This window comes from Gambusia affinis, linkage group LG09 (genome assembly GCF_019740435.1).
Source record: "Gambusia affinis linkage group LG09, SWU_Gaff_1.0, whole genome shotgun sequence".
In the NCBI taxonomy this organism is placed as follows: Eukaryota; Metazoa; Chordata; class Actinopteri; order Cyprinodontiformes; family Poeciliidae; genus Gambusia; species Gambusia affinis.
In genome coordinates this window covers 19,740,150-19,764,957 of record NC_057876.1, presented here as the reverse complement: position 1 = coordinate 19,764,957, position 24,808 = coordinate 19,740,150, and the positions used below count along the sequence as shown (strand labels likewise).

Below are 24,808 nucleotides of genomic sequence, written 5' to 3'. Positions count from 1 at the left end.
TCATTATGCAGCTGGTAGCAGAGCTTAGTTTGTATGAAGCTTAAGTAGTGGCTTCCCTCTGCGTACAAGTAGTTGTTTTCAGTGAAAGGGAGAATTAAAACAAACTCTGCTGCAAAGAATGTTTACAAACTCCACCACTGATGATTTTAGAGGCAGACAGCATGCCTTACTACGTAACGGAGAACAGAGAGTAGCATTCACATGAAACACAAAGCCTTACCCAGTATGTTTACTCGTTTCTAGTGCAAATATCTTTGTACATGTGGAATAAGGCAAAAAGTAGAAGTGACTTTTCAGCACGATCAGAGCTTGTTTTCAGTAAATAATTCTTAAATATTGATGAAAAAGTACTAGTTAGATTGGCAAATTATTTCACTTTTATCACGACATTTTTCCCATGTTATAAGTGAAATTATTTCAAATGTACTAAGATATTTGCACTAAAAACTAGACTTATAAGTTTGCTGTTGTTGCTCACCAATGTTGATGGCTGTTTCCTGTTTGTCCCCCGTCAGGATCCAGATCTTAATGTCAGCCTTCATTAACGTCTCAATCGTTTCAGGGACTTTATCTTGGAGCTTGTCTTCTATGGCTGTGGCCCCCAGGAGCTGCAGGTTCTACCACAGAGAAGGTCAGAATATATTTGAGTAAGCGCTAACGTGGGTCAAAAAGAGATCTACCAACTGCTTTTGTTTACCACCCAGAAAAACCACCAAGGGATTTTTAGAAGGTTGTGGATCAATTTTTAAGCTCCTCTATGTGCGCATTTCTTCACATGATTTCACCCTACGCACACACAAGTAGACACATAAACACTTTTGGTCAGTTTCTCAGGAAGCTGGGGCTCTTTAGGGTTGGTTGTGGACTTGTAAGGGTTCATCACAAGACCAAGAATTTGACAAGAGCCAGTGGCAGCAGGAAGACAGAAGCCAGCAGGCGAGGAATAACCAGAGAAGCTCTTTAAATTGAGACCTGAGCCCTAATGCCAGTTTGTGTGTAGCTCTGGGCTGCTTGTTTACTAGGAACAGGAAGCCTGCGGAAGAGGCTTATACTTATGTGCTCTGACATAATTAACTTTTTATATCTGAAATATTTACTTTTTACCTCAGTTTATGGAAAAGAAGAATTAAAGCATCTACTTCATAAATGAGTTAAAAACAGTCTGCTGTTTAGGTAAAAAGTCACATTTTTAGTGAAGCACTGAGGCAACAAGATGATGCCTTCATGTACTCCTGTTCTGTAGAAAAAGAACTGCACATTGTAAATGAACAAACTGATCTCCTACCTGAGGGACCAGTCTACTGATTGTCTTCTTACAAAGTACCTCCACTTAACTGGTATTTTATTTAACATAACTGTAAGAAAGTGGTCCAAAATAATGGCTTTAAGCTTTTTGGCATATATCAATCTGCAAGGTCTAAAACAGACTTCAGTGTCAGGTGCAGTTTAGCTGAGTCCAGGCGTTGCTGTTAGTGGATTGTGCAGCAAAGACCACTGAAGAGTTGGGGGAGATTCGGAAGATGTGAGCTGCAGATGAAGTCAGAGAGAGATGAAGTAAAAGTCACCACCACAAAGACGTACAGGAAATGCGGTACAACTGTTGCATTCCTTATTTTATGCATCACAAGGATGGCAGAAGCACCTTTCCTGGGTTCAGGGGGAAAGAAGTGAACTCATTTAGTCAGATGAAAGTAATGTGACATCCACAGATATTACCAGGAGATTTTAGGAGCACTGCATGCTTCCCTCCACTGATTTATTGAGATACTGATTTCAGTTTCCTTAGTACTTGCCCACACCACCAAAAGTATCAATACTTGCTTCTACGATCACTGACTAGCCAGCAAAATCACCTGACCTGAATCGTGCAAAGCTGCAATGATGCAGTCATTCATGCACAAGGAGGCCTAACCAAGTAGTGGGTGTATAAAATGTAGGGTAGACATACATACTTCTCAATATGCTGCATTTCTCTATTAAAATCCATTCTGTTGTTGGTTTTGCGCAGTATTCAAATTTTACTGGAAACTAAGTTTTTCATTTTTCTTCTATTTTTCAGATTTTATTAGCTGTCAGCCTTAAACATAATAATTAAGATAAATGAACACTTTAAAAAAAATCGCTGTGAATTAAATCTATTTGTGCTTAGCTATTTTTCAGTGAAGTAAATTTTTTTGACTGGAATAAAATAACTTTAAAATGACACTAATTGACTTTGTTTTAAAGCAGATCTCTGTAAAAGTTTATACATTGTGGAACTCTTGCGATCTATAAAATTTGACTGTGGCTCTATTCTGCCCCCTTGTGGAGCTGATTTGTATAAAGTCGAGGTGTGGGTGGCCCAGAGCAGCAGTGAACCCCAAACCGTGGGCAGCCGCAGTGCCACACTCGGCTCATTAGGCAGCGCACATTACATTTTCCTTTTTGAAAGCTTTTATGTTTGGCTCATGATTGATTGCCTCCATTTGTTTTTGGCGGCCCCAAGCAGCCATGAAGACGAGCCAAAAGGTTGATTTACAACTGCGGCTTCCTGTGTTTGAGAAACTCTTTCACACACACCAGCCGCATAGTAAACCAACAATTCCTGCTGCAGAAACACTTAGGTTCAAACCAAAAGGACACATTTCAGAACATGTGAATCTCTGTACGTACAGGTACACCTGCCTTTCTAGTTACACGTATAATCACCTCCCTATTTATCAGCACCACAAGTAGAAATGAGTGAAATGCCTTACGATAAATGTATTTATTTTTTTTACAGGAGAAGCATATTCTTGCACAAAAAAAAAGGTAAAACTTAACTTTTTATCCCGAGCTAGTATATCCTCTGGATGTATTTTTTTTTAACAATATTTTTATAAACTAAACCAGTGCTGGAATTATTAATACCTTCAACAGTTTCTATGGAATAAATGTAATAAAGCATTTTTTTTTTGCAATTTATGCTTTACACCTTAATTAAGACTTCCAAAGAGCCAAATAATTGACAGTTTCTCTTTGACAGAGAGTAATTTCATTAGGCTGGTCTTGAAAACAGGAAAGACAAGAGTACTGAAGATTATCTCTGCATCACCTCTTCTATTCCTACATTCAGAGAGACAAAAACTGGATCTGAGACCAACAAGACTGGTAAAGGTCCCAGGTTTATCTCTCCACCTCAATCAGTGAGAAGGGTGACACAACATCAACTTAAACTGGATCTGTGAGCCAAATTACAGCTCTCTGACAATCATCCATGGTGTGCTTGGTCTGAAACAAAGTATGAATGTGTTTTCAATCTCCTTATATTCACTGTTCATTGCGTATTGAATGATCGATTATGCTGTGGGCCAGCTTCCCTATTCCTTAACATGTTTAAATAAAACTCTGGTGGCCACTGCCAAAAAACTAAAAATGAGACATCATTGGTTCATCCAACATGGTGGAATGTTGAAAAATGACTGACCACTGTACTCTCAACAAATAGGGATGCCAATAACTGTGGCATAGTTGGGTTTGTGATAAACTCAAATTAAATTGAATTGAATGGGTATTAACAGAAAATCAGAGCATTTCCCATTACAAACCTTCTCTATGAGCTCGTAGCTCTCCTCTAGTTTCAGAGCTCTGTTCTGGATGGCGGTACAGGCTCGTTGGTGCAGTTCCTGCCAGTGCTGATAGGACGACTCGCTGATGTCTGTCACCGCAAAGCACAGAGTGCGCAGGCCTGGAGGAGTGAACGCAGAATCACAACTTCAAGCGTCAAACATCATGACTTCTTAAATGGAGATCCAGTCAGTCTCCAATACTCATTCAGATTTTGTCTCCTGACAAACAACTACTCAAAAAGAGAAATTATCCACATTACTGAAGTGTACCATTTGTGAATTTTTGTGTATACCAGTGTTTTCCGTTTCTCTACCAGACCAATGGAGATCTTAACATTTTTTCCAGATACATTGTTGTTTTTTCTTTTTATTTTCACGTGACTTCACAAAAGATGGCAGTGTTTGAAATACTTGATGCCTTAGAAAACAACTCAAAGTGTCACAGGTTGTTAATTAACCTGAGAATCCTTCATTCTGGCATTTACTAAAATGAAACAATTTAGGCAGACATAAAAAACTTAAAGCTGCAAAATGTTAGACCCATTAAAAGTCGGACCATGAGGGAAAAGTAAATAAATTGTGTCTTTTTATACAGTTTATGAAAATAGTTTCAACTGAATCTCTCCCAAAAAGGGAATTGTGTTGATCTGTAGAAAAATTACCTCTTTTTTGCTTGCTTTCTTTTTTTAAAAAAACTGATATGCCTTTTTTGATAACTCCTTACAGGCCTCAGACAAACAGGTACATTTCTGTAGAATGGAGATGGCAAAGAAAACAATACTTTCTGTTTGAACAATATGGAAACTTGTTGAAAAGTGAAAACGCGTAAAGACATTTCCTGATGTCTAAATGCCTTTGGGTCTCTTGAATCTCCATGTTCACTAATGTTCTCTAACAGACCTTTGGGACCTTCACAGAAGAGATGGATGTATACGGAGATTAGACCGTACACACATGCTCTCCATTTACTAATTAGATTAATTCAAACTCACATTGATGTAATGGCACCAAGTTTATGCATATTATTCACCAAAACAATTCACAGTAATTTGTAATTTGTTTCTAGACATTTCCAGTTCTTTCTAACTGACAGATCAAGGATCTTCACAATCCAGCCAGAATGCTATATTTACCCTACATCAAATATTCCAGTGACATCATTTTGCTGCTGTTTCACCAGGGGGCAGTATGAACATAGCACATGAGGGGCTCCTTCTACTGCAGTTTTCAACCAGTTTACAGTTTTATGTTGTTACTCCTCCTAATGCTCATCTAAATCAATTACCCAAAAAAGATTAGTGGGAGTGAAACCACTTGGGGAGAAAAAACCCCTCAGTGGGCTGCTAGAATAAAACCTCTGATCACGGCCAGGATGAGAGGTTTCTGTGCATTACAGGCTAGCTGAGACAGAGGGCAGTATTTCTCCACTCACCCTCAGTGGCAAACTGCTCCAGGTGCTTTAATGTGATCTCTTTGTACCTTGAGCTGTCGGCCAGACGGTCGTAGATCACAGTGTCCTGAAGGGAAATAAAACCCCATTGGTTACCAACAACCAGAGGGTAGAGACAGTAACCGGCTGAAATTGTTTGCGTTGTTAAATGGAATCCATTTCCATTTCTTATCATATGCGTGGATTTTTGTAATCTTCCTGATTATGAGTTCCAGTTATCACAACTAATTTCAAAATATAGAACATAAAATATTTTAAGTGTAATGTACCAAAATATTTACAAGGTTCTGCTGACTTTTACCACTGCAAACCAAACATTTCTGTCCGTCACACTGCACATGTGTAATATGATGCAGCCTTTATCCTGCTGCTAAAAAAAAAAAAAAAAAAAAAAAAGGCTTCCTAATGTGAGGGAGAGGGAGAGGGGAGAGTGGCGATGGTGGTGTTGGGCTGTCATGCGTTGCCATGGAGAGAGACAGACTCACAGCTCCTTTGCAGTAGAGGCGAATCTTGCCAGATGGGGTGCGCATGATGACAGACATCCTCTTCCTTGTGCTGCACAACAAAAAGCCCAAACAGGATGATGAAAGTGAAGAAAACAGGGGAAAAAAGAATCTCAGTGTGAAATAACAGAAGCATTTAAAAGAAATGAAATACCTTGTAAACTCCAGCACATGAAGCAGTTCATACTTTTCTTCGCTTCCAGGCTAAAAAATAAATAAAAGAAAATGGAAAAAATGAAAAAAATGTAATCAAAATGCGAGTTTAGCAAATCAATCCAATGGAGGCTCCTCCATCTTCATTTTCTGTCTGAGCTTTCATTAAATAGCACAAGCCAACCCTTTCTCTTCATCTAAATCAGCCGTAACTGTAGTTTAAAACTGTTTATCAGTTGCTTTCTGATGGCAGAAGAACAAGGTAAAATTCAATTAGCCTCCTTAATTGTGAAGACTGCAAGGTGAAATATTATGAGACCTTTAGAAGCTCCAACGATGATTAGGAAATGGAACAAACATATACGCCCCAAGAGGATTAAAAAAAAAGAAAACTGTTCTGGCTTTTGAGCCTCAGGGCCCATTAGTGCAATTATCATGTTTGCCACTTAAGCTAACAATTTCAAATCCACAGTATTAATTATGGTAAAACAAACTGGAGGGTTTTACACTTGCTAGATATTCTTGAAACAATTTAAGACTGATAGAAACATTCCTTTTAGAAACATTCCTTTTACCCCCCCAATGTTTATGTGGCATTTGGACCACTCTTACGAGGCAAACATGAAAAGCACAGGTATGGTCTGGTTATCCATGAAATTAGCATTGAACATATCCTTAATATTTATTATATTTTAAACAGCAAAAATTATTGTTATTTGCAGATGGGTGTTTATCGGCAAGGTGAGTGTTTATAGGGGCTTATTAAGGGTCACTTTACACCACCACCGGCTGAACAACTTAGAAACCATTTCTTTCAACAAAAAACATGCTCCAAATGTGTCACGTTTCCTATTTAGCATTTAACATAAACTGTGCTGATTAGTTCCTGAGTCCCACAGTTTGGTGTTCATGTTTACCATCACACCAGCGAATTATGAAAACTGTGTTATATACATTCCATGTTCCATCTATCAACACAACAGCCTGCTTTACTTTCCTCAGCTCAGTCTCGACTTACCATTTCCACAATCACGCTGTCAGGGGTTCGTCCAGAAAACACAAAGCCGAGGTTTCGAGCGGCTCTCACCAGAGCGCCTTCATCTTAAAAGAAAATAAAGACGAGAAAAACGTTCAACGAACAGACCTGTTGACATATTGTTGCTCTTAGATAACTTGGAATTTGAGCTTGAAATTCTAAAGAACTAACAGCTTGCACATAAATCTTCTCCCCTTGTAAAAAAACAACAATATAGACAGAAATTTAATACGGGGAATGGGTAATTAATGCTTAAGAAACTGCAGTGTAATACAGTCCATTATAGAACCATTTGTACTAACGCTGCACAACATATAAACCTATTGATATTCAATAGCACAGTTGCAAAGACACTTAGAATGCATTCATTGTTGGTTATTATATTCCAAGGGTAATGAATTAAGACAAAACAATGTTATATTTTCTCAGTTGGACGTCTTGCTGCAATTACTGCTGACATCTGACATAGATAATGGCCCCCAAGGGGCTTAAAGGTCACAGAGAGAGTTTGAAGCATCACATTAATAAATCAGAAAGACAGGAAAATGTGGATCTATCCCAACTGAAGTCATTATTGCCATATTCACTAAAAACAGAGTAGAAGAGGAGAATAGAAACAGCCTTTATTCACACAAAATATCAAAAGAGCTAAAAAATACATTATATAAAAAAATATTATAATAGTACAAATATTGGTATTACTTGATGTTCCTGTTTTGTCACACAAATCGATAAACATCAATGTATTTCAATGGATTCTATGTGGTAGAACAATACAAAGTGGTGCAGAATTGTGGATCAGTGGGAGGGAAACAGAAACATTTTTTAAAAATTGAACTCAATTTTTGTGTATTGATATTCAGCCCCCCTCGATCAATATTCCAGTTTACCTGGAGAGCCATTTGTTGATAGATTTGTAGTTGTGCTATACTTGTGTGTTGGTCCAAAATGTGAACATTTAAAGGGATTGCATTTTTGTTGCCAAATTTCAACTATACTTAACATATCTCAGTTTGTAGGTTTAAGCATGCAGAGGTCTTTATGAGTCACTCATTTCCTGAAATTTATATTCAACTGTAGAGACAGAATACTGTTACACTGAAAAAATAATGCAGATGTAGACTTGTTTTGCTTGTCTATTTCATTGTAAATACTTTAAGGTTTTCCTCTTTCTCTAGTGTTCGTCATGGTAGCAGTTCTGTGGAGTTAAAAGAAGAGCTGAAGGGCATGTTTTCCTGACTGACAGCTGTCTTTATTCATTAGACTGAACTGTGAATGTGTGAGACTGAGGGATCATGCTGAGGCTAAAGAAATCAAAAGTGACATACACCATGCTTTTTGTAAACAGGAGACTGCATTTTATAGCGTGATCTTGTGCTCTTAGGATTATATAAATGCACTATTACATTCATATGAGATACTGGGGCCAGAAGGCTGCAACAGAGCATTCCTGTTGCCCAGGCTCATAGGTCGCTACACGGAGAATTAAACATCAGAGAAACGCTTCAAGGACATTATTTTTATTCGAGCCACCTAAAAGCAGGTTCAGTATTGTTTGTTATGTAATTTCAGAGGGTGCATACAGAAGCAGATTGGGATTATAAATAGAAAAAATGTGTCCTAAACAGTGTTTTGAATGTGGACATGGTTTTTTTTATTATAAACTTGTAAAATGTTGCAGGAAAAATTCTTGAATGTTTACAACAAATATCAATTCTGAGTTTATAAGTCAATTTAACAACAGAACAGAGCCATTTTGCACACACAACATGCTGGGATAATATACCAGAAGAGAACAGTAAGCTGTAATACCTGGAGAAGCAGCTTGGTAGATGATTTTTCCATCCACGCGCTCAGGGACTGCAGTGTGACAGATGGCCATCATGGTCATGAAGTCCAGAATAACAGCAGCTGTAGGCTAAAGACAGAAGAAAAGACCGCTTTGACTTTTAATCTTCTTAAATAAAACATGTTAAAAGAAGCCAAACAACCATGTTTTGAGGTGGAAGAGAGGCACAGAGCTCTCCGATTGAAAGACACATCAATATGAAGGAGACATTTTAGACATATAGCTGATTCTTAATCGTAAAATCCAGCAAAAGCGGCCATAGTACGAGCAAGACATGGATATTTGCTGCAGATCAGGATGAACTGTGAGTTGACATTTTGACATTTAAACAACGCACGGTCAGAGAACTGCTTCACTGGTAAAGAAAAACAGAAATGTTACTTAAAATCTGAACTGGAAAATAACAAAAGTTCAAAAATACTATTTATAGTGCCTTGTGTTTGCATTGAGTCTACTAAAGACAATATTGCAGTACAAACAAAGTGTTTCATATTGTTTTTTGACATAATTTGAAAAAGTTTCAGTTACTTCAAAGTTGAAGCATGAATACTTTTGCAAAATAATGCAACACCTTTCTGTTTTGCAGATTTAACCCAAAAAAATCTATTCATCCTAATAAATCTATTCATCTTAAATCAAACCTAGAACCAGTTTTCAGTTTGCAAACTAAAATAATTCAGTATTTCTTTTACATTATGCTCTTTCATTTTTTATACATTGGCCATCAAGTCTATTATGAATAAAACCGCTCCAATTTGCTAGAATGTTACCATTTCCCTTATTCCCTTGAAAAGCCAGCCTAAGGTGTGTGTACCATCTTAAAAATATGTGGTGTAAGATCTGAAGTGTCAGATCTGATCGGACAGATGACAGCTGGTAAGAAACCCATAGGCTCACAGAACTCGCCTGCCGGATTCAAGCTACTGACACACATTTAGTCATGCTTTTCTAACCAATATAAACTTGTCTCAGTTCATGGGAGAAAAAAAGAGCCCAACCTACGTACTCAGGGCATTTACATTAATGAGAAGACCAGTATGACTAAGCTGCCGTGGGGTGGACTCAGACAGGCATCTGCTGAGGCTCCAACTAATGCCGAAGGACTACCAGTGTGGAGTCAGTGACTACAACTGAGCCAGGGATATTAGCAGCCTCTAGGGCCACAGAAGGCCTTCCTATTACAGCATGGGTAAACCAATAAATGAAAAAAATATATATATATACTGGTGTATATATATATATATATATATATATATATATTTACTAACAAAGGACTAATATTAGCTCACCCTGCTGCTTTACCATCTCCACGAGAAATGAATGCAGCTTTCATAAGGCTGCTGTAACGGAATACAAAGCCGCTGTTAAACATGCACTATTCACTAACCTTTAATTATGTTTTTTAAGTGTATGAATCTGTGAAGTGATTATTTTAAAAAGTGCTTCTTTCACTCTCTTACTTAAACACAAAGCTGTGTACTTGACATTGTTAGTAGATTTGTTCTACTGGCCTTGAGAACTATGATAAAAGGAGCAAAGGAGAAAATAAATGATAGGGACACAAAGGGCAAATCAAAGGGCCTCTTGTGAGTGAAAATACACAGAGTCTATTACAGTCCAGGTGGTGCTGAGAGTCCCCTCTGCCTCCTGGCAGCATGCTAATCTGGTCTGGGTTGACAGGTATCCTCTGAAGGACATGTGGGCGTGGATGTGTGTGTAAGAGAGAGAGAGAGAGAATTTGTGTGTACTAGTTTAAGAGTTCAAGGATGATGAATGAAGAAATCCATCCTGGAACTCAGTCAGAATTAAAAAAAGGAAAAATAAGGTCTTCGTTTAAGAATCTGCATTATTTAACTGTAAAAACCTGAATTTACACAAAATTGTTGGTTATGCTTGGATAAATAGTAACAAAACATCCCAACACATCTGTGCATTACATTTGATCAACTCTCAAACTGAATTCTGGGTAACTTGTCCCACAGCAGTAGAGAAAGACTCATCACTTCAGACTTGACGAAATGTGCAAAGAGGCTGAAGGGTCAGGAGAAAGTGAAGAAGAGAGCTAGTAAGTAAACACCCAAGATGGTGAAGCCCAGCAGATAGAAAGTCCAACATAAATATTGCTACAAGGTGTTTCATTTTTTCAGAACTGTTAATCTCCCCTTCTCCTAACCTCCTCACCACGGTGTTAACATTATGACTCCAAACAGCCTCCAGACATGTAAAACTGTGAGCAATGTCCTAGCAACAATCCTCATCACAGCCTATAAGTGTTTGCAGAGTGAAAGTTCTAGGCGTGAAGTGAAATCAGTACTGCCATGCAAGCGCCAGTGATATTTTAGTAAAGTGCTGAATGAGCTTTAGTGTCAAAATATATTTAAAATAAAAGTTGACCTTTTCTTGGTTTATAAATGTATGTAAAAGTCAGTAAGGACTAGGAATCACTACATATAAAAAACAATCAGAAACAGCCATCTTTACTAGAGGCACAACCAGAAATCAACAATTTTCAGTTGAATCACCCCTGATCAGTAAGTGTTCAGTTCTAAACAAATTAAACTATTAAAAAAATAAATAAAAAATAATTTATTTTCCAATTTGAGAATGAGCCATACATAAACACTACCAGGTTTCCCTGACATCACTTTTCGGTGAAGATGGTATTATAGATAGAAAAAAGAATAATCAATGTTGGCTGTGAGGTGAGTAAAAATTATGCTCATCTTGCCTTTATCTGGTGCATGAGGTAGATTTAATACCAACAAAAACATATCAAAAAATGCTATTTTGTGTCTCCACTATTGGTTACTCCAAACCAATCTGCAGCTTCAGTTTCTATTCCAAATTAACAGGAGTGACACATAGTGGTCTTCTGCTGCTGTAGCCTATATGCTTCAAACTCTGACATTTTGTGCAATCAGATTGTGTTTTATATATCATGGTTACAGACTGTGATTATTTGATTGCTCTTTTCTCATCAGAAACCAGTCTTTCCATTATATTCCAACACCCATAAGGCCCTTTTGTTTACACAACTACCTCTTCTTTTCTATTTGGGACCACTCTGTAGCCCTGAAAGATATTTTTTTTTCATTCTGAAGCTCAATTTGCACCATAAAACATAAACTTAACCACTTCTTATGCTTGAGCTGCTACCATCTGATTGGCTCATTTGCCATTGGTGCTCACAGGTAGTAGAGCAGGTGTACCTAATAAAGCAACTGGTGAGTTTCGGAATTGTATTTAACAAATAAATAAATATTAGGTGTGAAAATAATGAACCTCAAAAGTGTTAAGATGTTAAACACCATTCACTGTTAATCACCTAATAAGAATTCCTGTTTCAGCACAACAGAGTAATCATGAGCAGAATTAATACCAAAGCCGCAGAGAGACTGTGGTTTTAAAACAGCGGTCGGTAATTAGCAGTGGGCGAGGGCCTATCAACACGGAGCTGAAGCAGACCTTAGACAAACCCAATGTGTGAACAGATTCTGCTGTCATAACAAAGCAAACATCACAGTAGGATTACCATTTTCCCTGAGCAGAGATACTGTACATAATTAGATCTGACATTCTGCCTCCTCAACTCTGCTCTGCAGCTGAGTGACTCACAAGCAACACAACCACAGTCTTCACCCAACCTACTGTATGTCTGCAGATGGTCATGAAGGCTTCCCTTATTTCACATCTAGAGTGTCTGGAGTGAATTTTAGGATACATTTTTATTTTGCTTATTTCCTGGACGATGTTGAATATTTACAGTAACTTTAAATATAGTCTAAAAAAGGTGTAATTATACTAATATTAAATAGTTTTGTTCCAAATATAAAGAACTGTAAGCAGGGTTTGTACATTCCCCCCCACAGCATGTCTAAGGTAAGTTTTCAGCAGCACACCAAGGAGATAATACAACTGATATGAAACAGGTAGTATTATTCTACTATAATATGATACATTTTATTATTATTATGAAATTCTTGTGCTAGTATTCTAGATTTTAGAGCAAGAATAAGGAAAACTAAAATATAACAAAATTTTATGTTTGAAATGTGCCTCTCATACACATCCTAAATATCTGACAAAAACAAAACACTAACAAAAAAATTCCCCAATTTTAGAAACATTTAAGAAAAAAAATTAAAGTCAACCTTTACTTCAATACAAATCAGTAAATCATTGAGAATTTATGAATAATAAAGACTCATTACATTGAAACAATAATAATAATAAAAAAAATCATGCTAATGTGAATGACATACCTGTTCAAATTAAACACAACACAATACGTCAGTCCAAAAAAAAAAAAATCTCTGTAAAATGTTCATTGCAAGTTTTCTGGCATTTAACAAATGCAAAATATTTTGGCAATACTAACTGCCTTAAAAAAAGAAAAGATTAGTTTGTAAATAATGTTCTCCAAAATTAGGCTTTTAATCCAACTTTACACCAAATTACACAAACACACATGACAAAACAGCCTACTCAAAAAGGCAAGGAACAAATCACACAACATCTAAGAGTTGGACTCAAAATCCCTTTTAATTTGTCCTAAGCAGCAGCAGTCAGTGAAGGCAGGCGACGGGGATCCCTGGCATTACTTACGTGATTGTTTTGGAGGTTTTCCAGTAAGCTCTGGTCATTAAATCCAGCCTCCTCTGATGAGTGTGTGCTGTGCCTGGAGAGAGGCAAAGGGGAAATGTCGGCTCACTAGAACACAATTTGATAGAGCAACTGAACAACACTAAAAGCGGACTAGAAAGTTACCAAACAATAGACTTGGCTGGTAAGTAACAGATAAGCGGTATACATTACAATCAAGGTGCAATTTGACAGCGATGGAGATGACGACAAAAAAATAAAGACATTAACAACGAGAAATTATCTCTTCTGGTGGAACACAAGAACTTATGGATTTTTCCAAAATTTAAGTTATTTTATTTCCTGCCATTGCAGCATCAGAGAAAATTATTTTAATGGCAGATCAAGCTCTTGTCCACATTTTATTTATGAAAACCTAGAAATTATACAAATATCTCCATCAACTTTAAGTCCAAACATTAATCTACCTGCATAATGTGGAAAAACTTAAATATCATTCATAACTTAGTTTCCCAGAAACTACAGTGTCTTAGATTTAAAAACTAAAGAGTGCTTCTAAAGAACAATATATGTAAAGGCAAACATACACACGTATGTATACATGTATAAGAAACGTATGTAGGACAGGTGTTTCTTATAACACCTGTCATAAGAAACAGGCGTCTCTTCTGACACCTGTGGTTGCAAAAGAAACGTCTTCTCCACAAGTCTAAGAGAAAAATGACCCTGCTTCTCACTTGATTTATTACCTAAGAGCTGACAGATCTCTAAGAGTTAATAGGGCAGTCGGTGCTGTGTGCCAGCAGTATTGACATAAACTGAATCAACTACATTGCAGGCAGAATGCAAATGTCGGGTTCTTGGGCTTCAAAAAAAAAGCAATGTTTAGAGCGAATATTTGGAATTGTATCCTCTTTGCCAGAAGCGGATAATTCCGAAAACAAAGACATGATATGAAAGATTATTATTTTATAAAGAGTCCACCCTCAAACATTAATCTCTGTTTTCATGTAAATGGCTAATTACTTCTTGACCTGGCTTATTCTGGTGTTTTAGATAAATCAGAATATGAGAAAATGATTTCTGTAATTCAAGTCAAGCTCATTTTATAGATTAATTACACACAGAGTGATACATTTCAACCACTTATTCCAATTAATTTAGATGATTAGCGCTTACGTGGCTAATGCAGATTACATGAGACCAAAGGAAGGATTTTTAATGTAAAAGTGTTACATGATCAGTGACAGTCAAGCGAAGGATTGCTGTTGAAGTTATACTAAGAAGCTGGTTGCTCAGAGTGTTGCATCCAAGAATACTTCTGGGAAGTTGAGTGGAAGGAGAATGTTTGGTCTGTGTACAAGCAACAAGGATTTTATTTTTTGATCTAAACGGAAATCTGGTTTCTAAAGTCTCATGACTGAACTTTTGGTTTATGTTCATTCTTTATTTCAGTTATGCTTATGAGCTGTGTGTGTAAGACAGCTCATCAGTAACTGTCAGAGTTACTGATGAACAAAAGTCAGTTGAGAAGATAGTTTTTAGTCTGTCTTGTAAATATTTTTTTTGCTTTTCTTCTGTCATTGGGGAAAAAAATACCTGTTTGACTTCTGTAAGATAGAGCTGGCACTCCAAAATTTTGTGACACTATGTCTGCTCCCATTTTGTTCAAGATACTAAATAAACACCAGACCCAACACTCTCCAGTGTAAAAGCACAGTTATGGTAAAATTCACAGTCATACTTGTTAAGGTTATTTCCGATATTTGAACTGAAAAAAGTTACATGCCCTTCTTCTCATTGTGCCAAGAAAATCTAAAAAGCTAAAAGTCCTCACTGTTCCCCAGTAAACCCAAACAAAGACACTTGGTAATCTTTTTTTTACAGTAATTAAATTATATGTCTTGTGTTAATTTACTTGTTTAAGATTTAAAACAGAAAGCCAAGGACTTGAGGCTTGACTAAATATGTTTATGGAAAGATTTGACACTAACTTGTGGCAAATCGATCTTTAGATCAACGTAATATTCTACTCATCTGAGAAAAGAAAATAGCAAATTAAGGGTTGCTGATTTCATATTATTATTAGAAACAAAATATATTCTTTCATCCTAGTCTCCCACTAGGCCTCCATGAGGGATCAATCTGACTCTAGGATAAATAGAGTCCTATAGATCAGGCAGACAGCAGTGCTGCCCATGGCACTGAGTTTGACAGTTTACAGAGGCTGCTGTTACGCTTTCTAATCCAACAAGATGAGAAGTACAGAACCACAAAAGACAACCTGATAGCCAGCTTAAAAATGATACAAATTCGTAGGAGACAAATTTAGGGAAAGGATAATGATATATGAAAAAGTAAGACTCCTTATGCATCATAAACTAGTGTTTGGAAAAGCTATCTATGCTCAGGTCACTGAATAAAGGTTTTTCCTTAATAAAAAAGTCAAAATGTGGAATTTCTTTACTCACATGTTTTCTATCATTATGTGATATAAATAGAGCAGCTTGTCATGTATTTTGTCTCAATGAAATTTGCTAGAAGCTAGACTGGGTGAGAACAGATTGAGATATTAATTATCCGCCAGAATGCTCAGGTCCTGTTGCTATGGGAACAAGGGTGAAGGCAGTTCATGGTCAATAATCAGGGATCCAATATAGATCACAACTTTCACACACCCTGCTGTCCTGTTTCAGCTATGAGAGGAAAATACTTATAAGCGAGCCTACTGACTCACTTGCCTTTTGAATGTTTCAATTTTAAGAAAAAGATCAGTCAAGAAATTGTCTTTGGAGGAAGCCTGTAGCAAGTATATTTAACAGATTTAAATCCTCCTTAGAATGGATAAGGCAAACCCCATGCTGCAAATATGTGTAAGAGGAAGCAATACATATAAGTTGCAGCCATTGCCAAAGTCAAACAAATGTTAATATGCCAAATGAAAATCACAGTTTCAGCCTCAATAGCTACCAGTGGATGTTTTTTCTGATAATTATTTTATCAAATTGGGCTTGTAGATGTTTGCATGCATTAAACAAAATTACACAATTTGTTCTTAAAGAATTGGCACAAATATTAACCATAATCATCTGTGTCACAACAGATACACATGGTGTCAAGAGCCACAGTCACACACAACACGTCTAGAGAGTACTGCACGGCCACAGAGAGGAATCACACACTGAGGTACAGTTTTCAAAGTCACCATTTCAACAAGGCAATGCAGCACTAATACGTCACAAAGGCAGGGAGAATAGCCATTTTTTTTTTTTCAGTTTTTTTTTTTTCTTACACCAATCTTCTTACCAGTCTTCTTCTGCAAAACTACCCTCCTCAGCTTCAGGGACATGGCTGCTGGAGCGAAGGTGGAAAAAAAAAATAAAGCATCTTGATGACAAAGTGTTTGGTTAATGTGTGTGAATGTTCAGGCGCCAGGACTGGAGTTAAAATGAGGCTGTTAAAGTATCAGAGGTCAGATAACTTACTATGCTCTCTAATTAAGTATTCAGATGCACATTGATTTATCTGCAAGGAGCTACATGCAAGCAGCACTACATTTAAACAGCAGCTGGGAGTAAAGAAGAAGAAGAAATGCAGGAATGGTGGCCTGTTTTAGAGGGGAGTTCTATAAACCAGAAATCTTCTCTATGCCTCAATTGGATGCTTTGATGCCTCAAACAACAATAAATCTGTCTGTGCCTTTGTGGCATCAAATGTTTTTTTATCAAAAAATATTAAAGACAATTTTAACCTTATGTTTGGTGAGTTGAAATTTTAATTCATATACATGCTTTCACTAAAGTCCAGACATCCCAAAGGGTTCAGAGAGACATTTTCTTTCAAACTAAGACTTGAACTCCAATCCAGTGGAATTAATTAATGTCTACACCCGTGGGCATGGCTTTATTAAATACAGCAGTACTTAATTTGTGGTGAGGCGCACACGCAGGCAGTGGTGTCAGTGGGGGTTTTGTATGTGCGCTGAGACAAAAATTACAAGTCACGCTACTCAGTAGGAGCTAAGCACATGATTTCACATTTATTTTTGATTAAGTATGCATTTTTTTTGTCTTTGCATTTCCTAAAATGTTTCCCCATTTTCCCTTAATTTAGTGCAACACTCTAAGGTGGAGTCAAATGCTTAATATTTGCTGGTATGCTAATCTGTCGATTTTATAATTATTTCCAGATTGATAGATTTATTAAATCTATTACGAGAACACAAAGGAGCTACTCTGTGGTTTTCTTTGTTTTTCAAACTACAATGACTCAACATTTTATCATTCTGTTTTAGATTGAGAGTCTAAAAGGGTGAATAAAACCAAACATCAGCAGTTGTGCCCGCTGATCCTCAATTGTTCATAGCTGCACAAATGAGTCCTTACTTAAGAGATACCTATGTCAGACATTTATAAAAAAAAAAAAATTATAAAAAAAACAGGAGGAAAGGTGAAGAAAAACAGCCAGGTGTTGAAACTTGCCTATTTTCAGCTTGACCTGCTGCGACTTGCTGGTTAGAAACTCAAATATCCAATCACAAAAACACTCTATTGTGTAGGAGCTGTCACTTAGGGAAGAGGGCTGAAAGTTACGTACTGTCAACATCACTGGGCAGTTTAAAATGACGACCGAGGCGACACAGAAATGGAAAAAGCTACTTAAAGAGAAATTGTATTTTCGACATGTCAAGACCTCAGTGAAAGCCCTGCCACTCAACCTCCACATTCTTCAAATATAAGAAAAATGGAGTTAGACATTCGTGCTAGTTTGGTCAGGAAAATGTTTGTTTTTTTTACACCAGTGTAGTTATAAAACGTTAAAGTTTATAGAAAACAAAAGCTCAACCAGCCTCCCCAACATTACATAAATCAAACATACAAGTATCTATCCGAGGTTCTACAATAGGGTTGCTAAGCTTTTTTTCTGTTTATTAACCCTAATTTTTTACCTTTTATGGCTAAATTTTAAATTGGTGCATCTTTTCACTGCTGCCTATAATACAGTGTTAAAGGAAATAGAACGTTTCAATCAAAACACGACAAAATCACACAAAAAAGGAGAAAAAAATATAAGATAAAGATATAAAGGAAAAAAAATCTATATCTGTCTTTCCTCTGTATCTACAGTTTTTAAATTGAAATACGAGCATACATTTTTGGGTGGCAGCACGTCAACATCTTTTCTACTCTGACCCTCTAGAGGGATATTGTTGAGCTTGCCTTGTTCATTCCAACACTGGGAATGAGCAAGGCGTCTTTACAGTGGTTCTAATCACAGCCTAATGGGAGCGGAGACAACCAGATAAAATAATGTCTTTTGTCCTTCAGTATGAACTTCATCAATCACACGTTTTAATTGAATCCTAATGGGATTAATCATGTACTGTCACGCCTGCACTTGCTTTGCTTCTCTGAAGACACTGAGCTCGCCCACTTGTTTTGCATTTGTTGAAGATAATCATTGAGGCAGAGAATTGAAATCAGAGTAGAAAAAAAATCCAAGAACTGATTTAATGAAATGTTAAAAATGTTGCTAGAAATATTTTATATCTGGTTAAACAAAAAAAAAAAAATTATATGAGGATAATTAGCTTTTACATCAGCATCTATAACAGGATACAGTACAAACAGGGGGAAAAAAATAAATAAATAAAGTTTTTGCAAACACCAAAGGGCTGCGAAGACGATGGTACGAAGAGCCTTGGCTTGCAAATTTCTGTCCAGGTTTTATTTATAGTTAACATTCAGAGGCAGAAGAGCACCGATGCAGCTGCTAATGAGAAGGTGAGGAAGAACAGAGAAATGCCAGATGCACACTGATGCATACCCAGCATTTAATAAAAGTCTACGGGGGAGGCAAAGGTATGGGATGTGGGGCGGAAAGAAGAAAAAGAGAAAGCAGGACATACCCATAGGCCACACCGGCGATGGTGCACTTCTTAAACTGCATCACATTACAGGTCAGTGTTCCTGTCTTGTCAGAGAAAATGTATTTTACCTGTATGTGTAGAAAAAACACTGGTGGGTGCACAGCGGATTCCAAAATTCACATGCAAAACTCCTGAAGTCTTCCGTAAGAGAAAATAATTTAAACAGTCATTTACCTGGCCTAGTTCCTCATTCAGATTGGACGTGCGGGCCATAGCCGGTGTGTTCGTGGCCTCATACAGCATGTCGGTGTCCTGAAAGGGATCAAAGTCAGCCATTAAAGCAAAAACTCAAAATGCATCTGAAAGATAACTCTGAGCTGCAAGGAAGAAAAAAAATAAAATAAAGTTCCCAGAACTTATTTGGTGGAGTTTTATTAAGAATATGAAAAATGAATAAGTATTTGCAGGTTAGCTTAAAAAAGTGCTTCCACAGAGGGAATACTTAGTGGGTTGACCTAGTTAGGAAGATTAGCATAAGACTATTTTACATCTTCAGTCATGTACTTCAGATCATGTAGGATTGAGATGCACATATTCTGAGCATTTTTTCCTCAGTGTGCATTACAAGCATACAGCCGAAAATCTTTTTGTTGAGAAAAACATTTCGATGAACGAAAGTAGTCTGACAAATTCATTTAAGTTCACTGTACTCTGTTTACCATCTGCTTGCTGATTATCCTGTTGAATTGAGCCAGAAGTTGTTTTTACTAGTGAACAACTTAAAAGTTTTCATTTCTAAATGTTCTTTCTACAAGAAACCAAATAAAATATAAGAAAACCTGAGTAGAAATGTGTTTTCAATATTTAATTGAAGAAATAGTGAGAGCTTTCAATGATTTGATTTGTGTAGTCATGTCAACCTGCACTGTTGACATGACTACAAGATGAAAATTAACAGTATTGACTCACCCAGTTGATGAAAAAGGCTTGGATGAATTTGATAACCTCCAGAGTGACCAGGAGACTTATTGGTATCAGGTTATTGAAAAGGATAATGAAGGTGAGGAAGTTGAGGCCAAAGTTGGCAGCTCCGCCATCTGTCAGGGGAAATGTTTTGGACAAAAAGCAATGAAACAGGAGAAAACTCATCAGTCTTTCCTTGATAATACCAGTTAGTCAAATCAAAATGCCAAAAGGCTACTTCAAGCTGAGGGTCAACATTCAGCCAATCCACAAAGTGCTTTTGGACCAATGTTGAGCATTAGCTGGAAGTGGTCTTTTCTTCCACCCAACTTCATCCTTTTTTTTCTCCACTGATTAGCAATCCAATTCAAAGTCCCAAAGATTTAAGCCTTGGCATCCAGCATGATCCAGGCAATGAATTCTACAAAGCACTATGCAAGAAATGATACTGGTTCCAGCAAAAAGCCCCCAAACAACTGGTAATGACCAACATGTAATCCCACTGACACGAAATATGAAACAGGAGGGATGTGATTTACCTTTCCTCAGCTTGCAGGAGATGCAAATGTTACCTTCCTCAACCCAAGCCTTGAGCTTAGCTTTGCGATTGAGAGGGCCAGCCCTTCCCCATGACAGAATGATTTCATAAGCAAAGAAAACTACACAACACAAAGGAAGTGGCACAATGGAAAGCTACAGCTACAACACGAAAACAAGGGAATAATGCTTTGTTTTTTGAAAAAGTGAGGAGGCAGACAGACATTTCAGATGCTCTCAAGACAAAGGAGGGAGATTCAGTCCACAGCACATTCTCAACTGGCAAAAAGTGGAAAAGAGAGGGTGGATTGTATTAGTAAATGTGATCGTCATTTCAGTTATTTCAAGTAGCAGGCTGAGTACTATAGAGAGGAATGTTGGCAATAAGTTGGTATTAGACAAAGTAATAATGGGCTGAAAGTTGATAGATCAAACTATCAATTCAGGACGGGCAAAGTCAAAAGATGCAAAAAGACCCAGACACTGCAACCACTATCTACAGATGCGTTTCCACTGCAGGGATCATTTCTGGGACTTTGTACGTTTTTCTGGGTCAAAATCTTCCCCCAAAATGACCCTCATAAAAGAGGAAGGTTTTTTTTTTTTGAAAGGTGGAGCTTCGTAGTACAACGAGAACATACGTCATTCTTTGGCTGAACATCTCCAGCAATTTATTTCAGTTATCTAATTCTCTGCCGGTGATATTTTCTATTAACTTTGAATTTCATAAATGAAGTTGTGTATTTTTGCTTGTGAACAACCTTAGCTGCCAATCCAGCAACTTTAATAGAAATCACTAAGCTTTTTTTTTATTTTTTTTTTTAAGATTTTATTCATAAAGTTAAAATATTTTTTTAGTCAATATATTCTTAAATACAAATTAAAATGATAAAAACTCCCCAGGATTGTTGGTCTTTCACATATTTAGAGCTTGAACAGAGCAGACTTTCCGCTGCAGTGTTCCTATGTGTCCATGGTTATTCTTCCTACAAAATCAGCAGTTCTTTTGAAATCCAGTCTAACTTCACATCATCTCAAAGCTTGGAGAGGCAGAGTGTGGTTTTACAGTATAATCACTATCAAATGTTTAACACTAAATTCCTAGTTTTTTTTATTGAGTACTGGACTGAGATGTTGCATCTCTGTCCCACAGAAGCTAAAGGAGTTACTGCTCTGAATCACATGAAAAGCCCAGGTTCCAGTCCCAACGACAAAAACACACAAAAAGAAACCTAGGTAGTTAAAAGTTCCACTAAGTAAACTTTTAGGAACCTACAGAGGAAACATGACTTGAGATACGAGGAAAAGTTCTTGTTTGGAAAGGTCTTTCAGCTGTTAGTTACAAAAGAAATAATTGCAGCAATTTTAAGAAGTAAAATATGTAATTTTATTTTTTATTTTCAATTATACTTGCTACTTTAAATTATAACTTTAAAAAGGTCTTTTTTATTTATTTTAGGGATCAAGATCTATTGATTGTGTAAATTTTATGATTATAAATTACATCATCTTCCATGTTAACTACCCAAAGCAGAAAGAAAGGTTATACATATTTATAATAGGAAGCTGCACAAGTTGTCACAATGCATTAACCCAATCAAATGCAATCACCAGTGTCAGCACTTTTGAATAAAGTCAAATTTATCCATTTAATCAATCAAAATGCATATGCTGGGGTTAGAGTAAGCACTACATTGACTACTTTTGTCTGCATTTATTAGAGCGATGTTGATTAACTGATGGATTTATATAAAAAGTGTCCACATAGTAAATGACAATCTCCGCACCTCTCTTATCACAGGTTGGATAATATGCACTGGACAGAGCCTCAACAGCTCCTTATGGAAGTAAAAGTATTTCAACATGGATACTTGCTTTACAACTCACACTTCCTTGACCTCTGACATACAATCCTTTAGATGAAGGTTTTAATGTTGGTGGGGACAGTGATAAAGCCTTTTAGAGCCGACAGAAACTAAACTAACTTCATGGAGGAATAAAAGGGGACCATGTAAGTTGTAATGCAAGCTTGAATTGGCCAGAGGAACAACCTGTCCTAAAAAGGCCTATCAAGGTTGAGAGAAATGGCAGAAGTCACGATAAGCACTTTGCATACCAGGTTCAGAGCTTCATCAAGATAGACCAACAACTCATTCAACAAAGAAAAGAGGAAAAAAACACATACACGTACATACAGAGCTCTGCAAAAGTATTCATAACCATCGAGCATTTTAATATTTGGTAACATTACAACCACAAACTTCACTCTGTTGTACCGAAACAAAAATAAAGCAGCATATTGATGGACTATCAATATGGGTAAAAATGTTGTGTAACTATATTTATTCATTTATTTTTTCATGACAGATTTGTAGAACGCATGAACAATAGTTGTCCTGTGGAGAGATAGTCCCACCTGAGCTTTCAATCTCTGCAGCTCATCCAGGGTAATCTGGCATCACTCGACTGATTCTCTTCAGGTTTTGCCATCCTTCTACCTTTTCAGGTTAATTTTATCTTTCAAGGAAGTTTACTCTTTTTATAGTATCTTAAAATAACTATATCAAACCAAATAATATTGAGATTTATATTGAACCATTATTTTTTTTTCATATAACTGAGCAGTTAAAATTAATAAAGATATTTGTAAGCCATGTCTGATATCCCTTCTTCAAAACTGCACATATAATAGGCCTTGGCCATTAACTGAAAATTATCCAACTCCAAAATATGTGACAATGACCAACATCATTTTGCACATTTCTGTATTTAAAAAAAATGAAAAGGACTTTTTTGGCTGTGCATTGGTAGACAATATATTTGTCCCTTTAAGACACTGAGCTACATGTAAAGTTTGATATGATTTTAGGCAATATCTGCCAACCCTAACATATAATATTCTAATAGATGGAAGATTGTGGTTGTAATGTGACAAAAAGTGAGAAAGTTCAATGAGTGTGGATACTTCTACAGTGCACTGAACTAAGCCGCCTTCCACCAACCATCCTTCCTCTTTTATTCGTCTTGGAAAAACTCCAATGCGAGTGAGAGGCCAGCAGAGGCATTTAGAAAATGTCAGCCCTTGCCCCTTGGGTTGCAACACGTTACGTTCAAGCTGCAAACACATAAGCTTCCTGTCATGAAAAACCAGAGCACAATCTCATCTGCCTTTCTCTTCTTGCAGGAAAAATTAGAGAGTAAAAAAAAAGAAGAAAAAAGGTCTGAAGCTGGAAACTGCAAAGAGTTTAACGTGAAAAATCAAAAAACAAGGAAGAGAAGTGAAACAGTTTGCATCAGGCACTGAAAATAACTGGAAGAAGGTATAAGAGAGCTGGAGGGGAGAAACCTATTGTTGGATCCCTGGTCTGTGCTTGTCCATGGCATGGGCCCATACAAAGTGGGGCAACGATATAGGGGGCGAGGGTAGGGGGCTTCATTTGCTTAGCAAAGGCAGAGCTTCAGTAAGGGGTTAGTAAGGGAGGGTCATTCACGGATGGCCAAGGCTTTTAAATGGTTGTTACCTGGAGCTGTTAAAAAACGACAACAAAGAAAACAAAAATCAAACAGAACATTAGAAAAGAACCAAAAAGTACAGCAGCGCAGTGATATTCAACCATTTCTGTTTCAATGACATTCATCCACATCACAAACAATGTTTTTGAATTTACTTATTCCCACATTGCCACATATTTCACTTGTTGTACAAAATGTAAATTAACTAAAGCAACAGAAAAACACAATGCGTACTAGCTGTTAAGGAACTTAAAATGGCAAAAGGAAAAAAGCCGATATGAACAAGTGAGACACAATATGTGGAAATAAGATGCGCAGCCGCGGCTGCCGGGATTCTTACAGTTGAGATCCATGTACCAGGCGTCATCGCCGTACTGGTACTTCCAGATGGTTTGGCCGACAGAGCAGATGAGAGAGATGGCCAGGAGACAGCCGAAAAGCACGAGAATCTGAAAGTTGGTGATCCGCTCCACATTGGAGAGCTTCAGAGGAGGCCGGGTGGAATTCTGACCAACATGTGAGCAGATGGGAAACAAACAAACAAAAAAAGTCCAATAAAACTGCAGTGTCCCTTCGCTACCAAGTGGGAGTAAAAACATTTGGTATATGGGTGTCTTTGTTACAAAATATCTTCAGAGAATTAAATACATTAAAGCTAAAACAGTAGTGGCTAGTTCAACCCTTTTAGCCTTTGATCAGCTACAACATCCTCTACAAATGCACAAGAATATTTCTCTACAGAACAA

The 24,808-nt window shown here is 37.1% G+C and overlaps 1 protein-coding gene across 1 annotated transcript in view; it reads right to left on the bottom strand.

Moving 5' to 3' along the window:
- The window catches only part of atp8a1 (ATPase phospholipid transporting 8A1), a 99,085-nt gene that overhangs the window by 42,855 nt on the left and 31,422 nt on the right, over positions 1-24,808 (bottom strand). Inside the window, exons 10-22 of the mRNA XM_044127822.1 lie at positions 24,403-24,568; positions 20,019-20,146; positions 19,284-19,361; positions 19,089-19,177; positions 16,487-16,531; positions 13,184-13,256; positions 8,542-8,647; positions 6,712-6,794; positions 5,695-5,744; positions 5,523-5,592; positions 5,020-5,104; positions 3,567-3,706; positions 479-617 (exon numbers count right to left, since the gene is read on the bottom strand). Coding sequence (XP_043983757.1) covers positions 479-617; positions 3,567-3,706; positions 5,020-5,104; positions 5,523-5,592; positions 5,695-5,744; positions 6,712-6,794; positions 8,542-8,647; positions 13,184-13,256; positions 16,487-16,531; positions 19,089-19,177; positions 19,284-19,361; positions 20,019-20,146; positions 24,403-24,568 — 1,252 coding nt within the window. The remainder of the gene's footprint in view (positions 1-478; positions 618-3,566; positions 3,707-5,019; positions 5,105-5,522; positions 5,593-5,694; positions 5,745-6,711; positions 6,795-8,541; positions 8,648-13,183; positions 13,257-16,486; positions 16,532-19,088; positions 19,178-19,283; positions 19,362-20,018; positions 20,147-24,402; positions 24,569-24,808) is intronic.